The sequence below is a fragment of the Cavia porcellus genome, unplaced genomic scaffold (genome assembly GCF_034190915.1).
Source record: "Cavia porcellus strain 051 isolate PalLab524CR breed Dunkin Hartley unplaced genomic scaffold, mCavPor4.1 scaffold_19, whole genome shotgun sequence".
NCBI classification, from domain to species: domain Eukaryota; kingdom Metazoa; phylum Chordata; class Mammalia; order Rodentia; family Caviidae; genus Cavia; species Cavia porcellus.
In genome coordinates this window covers 2,660,315-2,666,964 of record NW_026947502.1, presented here as the reverse complement: position 1 = coordinate 2,666,964, position 6,650 = coordinate 2,660,315, and the positions used below count along the sequence as shown (strand labels likewise).

The 6,650-nt window shown below is 62.8% G+C and overlaps 1 protein-coding gene across 2 annotated transcripts in view; it reads right to left on the bottom strand.

Annotated features, from left to right (window-relative positions):
• Col23a1 (collagen type XXIII alpha 1 chain) overlaps window positions 1-6,650 on the bottom strand; it is a 250,231-nt gene that overhangs the window by 1,530 nt on the left and 242,051 nt on the right. Inside the window, exons 20-27 of one of the 2 annotated variants that reach the window (XM_063230524.1) lie at window positions 6,388-6,450; window positions 6,254-6,307; window positions 5,989-6,015; window positions 4,454-4,507; window positions 4,261-4,347; window positions 3,320-3,397; window positions 2,647-2,685; window positions 1,407-2,295 (exon numbers count right to left, since the gene is read on the bottom strand). In XM_063230524.1, the coding sequence (XP_063086594.1) occupies window positions 2,293-2,295; window positions 2,647-2,685; window positions 3,320-3,397; window positions 4,261-4,347; window positions 4,454-4,507; window positions 5,989-6,015; window positions 6,254-6,307; window positions 6,388-6,450 (405 nt within the window). In that variant the 3' untranslated portion in view covers window positions 1,407-2,292. Of the gene's footprint in view, window positions 1-1,406; window positions 2,296-2,646; window positions 2,686-3,319; window positions 3,398-4,260; window positions 4,348-4,453; window positions 4,508-5,988; window positions 6,016-6,253; window positions 6,308-6,387; window positions 6,451-6,650 lie in introns of those variants that run through there. The other variant, XM_063230525.1, reaches the window with a different exon arrangement.

Sequence of the window (6,650 nt, the reverse complement as noted above, 5' to 3'; positions counted from 1 at the left end):
GTGAGGGTGCCCATTGGCTCCCCACCTCCAGGCTGAGCTGTGGGGCAGGGCCATGCCTGGTCCACTAATCTCTGTCCCTGCGGCCTCCCACAAGGGCAGCAAGCCCACACCTGACACCCTATCCGGGTGTGCACCCAGCCGCCGGCGCCTGCCCTGAGTGTCAAGGTCCTCTGCATCAAGGCCACCACGGTGGCCCGTATCTTGGGAGCTGTGTGGGGTGGTGTGGGGTGCACTTCCCGAGTGGAGGGAAGGGGGTCCAGATGAGCCGTGCACACAGCCAGTGCCATCTCCACCCCACATCCAGCGTCTCTGACACAGCCTGAGCAGTGTGGCTGTTCTCCCCCGCTTTTAGGGCCCTGTGGCTGACTTCCCCTCTAGCCCCGTGTAACTGGGTGGGTGCTTTTGCTTGACTGGGGTGTTGCCTGTACTGTGGTCTTGGGGGCATCCCTGCTGGGACGAGGGGAACATGTAAAGGTATCTGCACAGTCTGCAGTGCTGATCAGAGTGGGAGATAACAGAGGCTGGGCAGGCGAGACAAGCAGACCGTCCCACTTTTATCCTGCACTGTGATGGGAATGATCTCTCTAAGTGGGGTCTGTCTCCTCAGGCTGGGGCAACTGATTCATTTACCCTTGGAGTCCAGTACCCATCACTGAGGAGGCCCAGGCCATCTGGAAAGACCCCCACACAAGCTGGTCGTGGTGGCGCACGCCTATAATCCCAGCAATCTGGAGGCTGAGACAGGAGGATCATTGCAGGTTCTAGACCAGCATGAACTGCAGAATGAGACCCGGTATCAAAAAGATTAGGGGCAGAGAGGAAAGGAAGAAAGCAAGACCCCAACCAGGTGTCCTGGCTGTCCTGGTCCTAGTGGACTGCCAGCCTCAGCTACCAAATGTAGGAGACCTGGAGTGAGAGCTGCCCATCTGAGACCATGAACGAATGGGAAAAAATTTTTTTTCAGACAGCTTTTATACGCACTTCAGGCTGACCTTGAACTCACTGCGTAGCCTTGGCTGGCTCCAAACAGTGAGCCTCCTGCCTCAGTCTCCTGAGTGCTGGGGTCACAGGTGTGCCTCCCCATGCCTGGCCATGTCTTAGGCAACACTAAACTTTGGGGTGATTTGCATGCAACATTCTCTGGGAGCCAGAGTGGAGGAGGCCACAGGGACTGGGCTCAGTGACGGGAAGTGAGTGGCCCAAAGAGCTCGGGTGATGGCAGCAGGGCCAGGTGTGGACCCTGTGTCTTCCTGACTCACATAGTCTCTGCCCTCTTACTGACCCTGCACATCCTCCTTCGGATTCTATGGTGGCTCTGACACAAGGGCGTCCCTCTCTCCCCAGTGCTCAGTGGTCAAGGTGAAACTCAGCTGGCAGTGGCCAGGGCCTCCACAAAGACAGGCATATGCAGACACACGCTGATGTTTATTACATGAGCAAACCCGTCTACATGGGGAGAGGATAGGACAGGGCTGGCTGCTGGGAGCCCTGTGCAGGCCTTCGGGCTCCAGTCTTGCACCCTGCTTTGTGCAGCTGGCCGGCAGGCACCCTGCTGCCAGGCTGACCAAAGTCCTGGCTGGGAGATTTGGGCCAGCTGGATCATCTCCTCAGGGGCGACCGGTCCCCTTTCCTGTCCATCTCCAAGTGATGTGGTGACACAGGAAGTGGTAGCCAGTGCAGCTTGGATGGTCCATCCCTGCACTCCGGGACTCCGCGCTCCCAAAACTGGCTCCTTGTCCTAGCCATCATGGAGCCTGGCCCCTGAGTTCTCACAGCTTCCAGAGGGAGCCAGGCCACTGTGGGGAGCTTTCTGCAGACTCCTCCCCGGTCATTAGCAAGTGCCCACAGAGTTGAGTCCTGCCCTGGTGTGTCAGGGTCCAGGGCAGCCAGCTGTAGGTGAGTCTGGAGGCCAGAGGGGCTGGGGCAGCAGCATAGCAGCTGCGAGCCAATTAGGTGTGGCTGGATCCAGCATGACCGCAGGGCTCCCCGCTCCCTGCTTTGGGGACAGCTCTTACGAGGCAGTGGCCAGCCCAGCCAAGTCTCTGCTGATCAGGTGATCGAAAGCCCAAGACAAGCGGGCACTGTCACCATCGTTTCCTACTAGGGCGCTGAAGCCACAGTGCACACCATCCTGCCCACCTTACACTACCAGTCATGCTAGGCTGCTGGCCCTTGCCGGGGTCACAGGCCAGAGTGGTGCGTTCCATGAGAGGTCAATATATTACTGTTTCCTTTTTACAAAAACTAAAAGTGTCCACACGGATCTGTACAGGTAGTGAGCAGGGTCGGGGATCACTGGTGAAGGAGGGAAAGACAAGGTGACAGGGGGCATGGGGAGTCCCGAGCCCGGTGCAGCCCTGTCCTCTAGTCCTGTTTGTCACAAGGTGCCAGCTGGTGCCAGTGCAGGCACTGCACTGGCTGGGCCAGGTGTCCACTGAGCCCCATGTGACCAGTAGGACTGGGGGTACACAATAGCCAGGACCATTGTCCCCAGCTTCAGCTGCAGGCTGGGACAGGCACAGCCAGGCTGTCACTGGCTGACCGGGCACCATGAGCTCTCAGTGGTGGCACCCCGACCCCGCCCTCTCTGTGTCCTGACCCACCCCAGTCCTCCAAACCGGTCCTGGGGCCAACCCTGTACAGTACCTTATGCCAGCAGCCAGGCACAGGCAGCCCATCTTGTCCCTGGAGAGAGAGTAGGTGTAAGTGACCGGGACAGGTATCTGGTGGGCTCCCTAAGCCCCCTCACCTGCCCAGGTCTGTAGGGAGACACAGCCATGGAACTGCCCTATGGGCTGCCAGCTTCTCCCCCCGCTTGCCTGGACATGTGCTGTGGGCAGAGGCAGGAGGATACTACTGCAACATGCTGACACTGGCCTGCCAGGAGGCCCCGCCCCAGCCCTCGGGGTCATGTGGCCTCCTGGCGCGCAGTGGTCACTGTGACTCTGTCCAGGGCAGGATGCCTTCAAGAGCCTCCAGACGAGACCTCAGTGGGCAGCACCCTGGTCCCCACCCGTGTCTGGATCTGAATGGTGGGAAGGGTGGCCCAGGTTGGACCTTGGCCTGGGGTGGGGCTGTCAGGGTGGGCAGTGCCCATTCAGCCTGTGGGCCCAGGGACCAAATGCAGTCACTGGCAGGGGTCAGGGTGGGACACACTCCACTGCATTCGGAAGCGCAGGCACAGTGGCAGACACTCGGAGGCCCTGACCAGAAGGGCAGAAGGCAGCATGGACTAGCAGGAGGGAGGGGACAGAGTCACGGACACAGCAGCCCTGGAGGCCCAGGGCACACACAGCACACAACCGGCCATGCTGCCTACCGCAGGGCAGGGCCTGCTGCCCCTCGCCAGGCCCTGGGAGCCAGGTAGCCCTTGCTGGCCTCTGCGTCGGACGTGATCCTGTTCAGAGACAGAGGCTGACCACTGGGGGTGGGGTGAGGGTGAGAGCGGGGCTGCACTGTTCCCTGGCTGCAACTGGCCCTTCTGTGTCCCTCTCTGTCCTCTAGCTTTCTCCTACCACCTGGACAGAGGGGGACCCCAGCATGGAGGGCCTGCCTCATGGAGGGCAGAGGCCTGCTGGGGACCCCAGTACTGGGTGCCCACCTCCCCAGCCAGTGTGGGTTGGCTGGCATGAGCACAGAGACCCTAGGGGCTATTGTGTGCCCCCAGTCCTACTGGTCACATGGGGCTCAGTGGACACCTGGCCCAGCCAGTGCATTTTCCTGTCTTTGCTGAGTTCTCTGGACACTGAGTGAAATCTGGACACTCTGACAGCTGGCAGACCATGCCAGACGCTGGACAGAGCTGCTGGGAGGGCAGGAGAGGTGCTCAGTGAGGAGGAGGGACACAGGCTCAGTATGGGGCCCTTCCCTGCGGCAGAGGAGAGCAGGGGAGGCGACCTCGGGGAGCAGTGTGGCCCTGGGCACTAGGTCAGGGACTGGGCACCCCAGCCTGTGCCCGCTGTGCCGCCTGTGACTGTGAGGCTTCCCAGCCCCCTCGGGCGTCTGCTGTTGCCTCGGAAAGCCAGCCCCTCTGTACCACTCGCCAGGATCCCGGGATGGGCCCTGCTTCTGCCAGGCCTGCCTGGGGCTGGGGCGGGAGGGAAAGTGGTCCTGTGCGAGGGGACCGTGGGGAGCAGGGGGCAGTGACGACCAGGAGGGCTGCAGTGGCCCACATGTGGCGCTCAGCGCAGGGCTGCTGTGGCCAGCGGGACTTGGGGCTGAGCTCTGAGGATGGGGAGACGCCCCTTGGCTGACACGTACCACAGGACATGGCTGGTCCAGGCCCGGTGGCCCCGGCTCTCCCTTCTGGCCCTTCACTCCTTTCCGGCCAGGGACACCTCGCTCTCCCTGTGCGAAAAGCCAGAGGCTGGGTGGCCACAGTCACTGGGCTCAGCCTCCTGCGGCCCCCTGCTGCCCCTGCCCCACGACCGCCTCTCCATGCTCCCCGCCTCACCTTCTCTCCACGCTCGCTCCGGTCACCTTTCTCGCCCCGAGGTCCTGGGAAGCCCTGACAGAGACTGATGGTTAGACCCGAGGTGGAGGCTGAGTCACTGCTCCACTGCCTGCCCACCTCTGCTCTCCTGCCCAGAGACGCCCCTGGCCCTGTGCACCCTCAGGTGCAAGTGGCCGGGCCCTGGATGTTGGGCGACGCACGTGCAGGGACCACGCAGGTACAGGGATGGTGTGGGTGCCAGGTGATGGCCCTGGACCACGGTGTGGCTGCATCAGCCGAGCTAGGCTGGGGAGTCCGTGTCACCATTTTTGACAGACTGAGGAAGGGCGACCCTGTTCTTTACCCTCAGCTCAGCTTTGTGGATTCTCATCTGTCCCTTCATCTCTCTGTCCATCCATCCAACCTGCAGGGGGCTGGGCTGCGGGCCGGGTGCTAGAGGCAGGAGGAGCTTGAGGCCTTCCCTGCTCCATCTGGGCAGGTGATGGAGGGCGGGGACCATAGAGGGCTCTCTAAGGGCTGGGTTGCTTCCCTTGGCTCCGGTGGGTGAGTGAGGCCTGGGCTGCCAGATGGAGCTGGTGGGCGTGGCCTTGAGATGCCACCTGGAAGGCAGCCGTGACCACCTGCAGGTGCCCTGAGCCTTTCAGTTCCACCCTGTGCCTTCCCGGCCCGCAGCCGTCTTCTCCCCGCATGGGCCACAGAAAGGATCCGGCTCTCGCCCTCCTCCTGCCCCGCCACCCGCTCTCCTTCAGGTCTCAGTGGACAGAGCTGCAGCCCAGTGGCCGCTCCCTTTCCCTCCCGAGGCTGCCTGACCTTTCGCCCTCCCCACAAACCCCGGCCTCCATCCCCAGGCTGGGCGCATGGTTGAGGCTGCTGAGGAGGGCACCGCATTCCAGCAGCCAAGCGGCCTGCAGCATGGGCCTGCACCCACAGGAGCCGGGTGTCCCTGCCGGAGCGCAGCCATTTACCCTCTGGGTCTGGCCGGGGAGCCGGGTTGGGGCTGCTCCCCAGGCAGTGATTCCCAGGCAGGGAGGCAGAGACAGCAGGGTGTTAAAGGCTGGCTGTGCCCACCGGCTATGCCCCGGGATGAGTGTGTTAAGCCTCGGGACCTCTCAGGAGTCACTTTAAACCAGTTTAGACTGGGGCTTGTTTATGCTGTCTGGCCAGAGGCAGCCCAGGACAGGGATCGGGGCTGCCACTTCCCCTTCTCCTCCCTGTGACACTGGCCCAGATGGAGCCTCACGGGCTCCGCCCTGCTCTGCACACGTCTCTGTGACTGTGCCTCATCCATGCTCCTCTCAGCCATGCTCCTCCTGACCTCCCTCATCCATCTTTCCTCCATCCATCCCTCCACCCGTCCACCCAGGCACCCTCATCCCACTCCGGGCTGTGCATGGACTCGGCCCTGTGGACACAGGGAACCAGGCAGCTGCAGCCCCAGCAGGTCACCTGAGCTGCCCGGTGACCAAGGGAGCGGCACAAGGGCAGAGGAGAAGTGGAGGGACCCAGGGACTGGCAGGGAAGCTTGGAGAACTTACGTCAAGGCCTGGCTCCCCGGGTCTGCCCTGGGGAGAGACGAAGAGAGGGGTGAGCCCTGGGAAGGGGCACTGGGAGCACGGCTGCTGGGAGCCCAGCCCGGTGCCTGGACCATGCAGGGCACAGGGAGGCTGACTCCACAGGGGCGGAACGGCAGAGCCTCGGGGCCTCCCTGTGCAGGCGGAGACCAGCGAGGTCCAGGGTTTGAGCCTGGCTGGTGGGGTGCCAGGGCGTGTGACTCTGGGGGTGTCTGGGGAAGGCAGTTACCTTCTCTCCTTTGGTTCCTGGCAACCCGATAAGGCCTGGTGGGCCAGCTGGCCCCTGGGTGAAGAAGAAGCTGGTCAAGAAGGGCAGTTACAGGACGCCACCCCCAGGGGACAAACGAGGCGCAGGACACTTACGGGCAGGCCGCTCGGGCCTCTTTCACCCGACGCGCCCCTCTCTCCCTTTGCTCCATCCAAGCCCTGGAAGGAAGGCAGTCGCTCAGGGGAGGGGACAGACAGCAGGACGGGAGAGCACATGGCTGTCCTGGGCCGCCGCCTCCTCCTTGTCCTCCTTTGGGGACACTGGTCAGGGAGAGCATGGCATACATGTCCCTCTTCCCCCACCTGGGACAGGGTCCCAGTGATGCTGGGTCCTCGAGCCGCAAGGAGGCGCAGAGAGG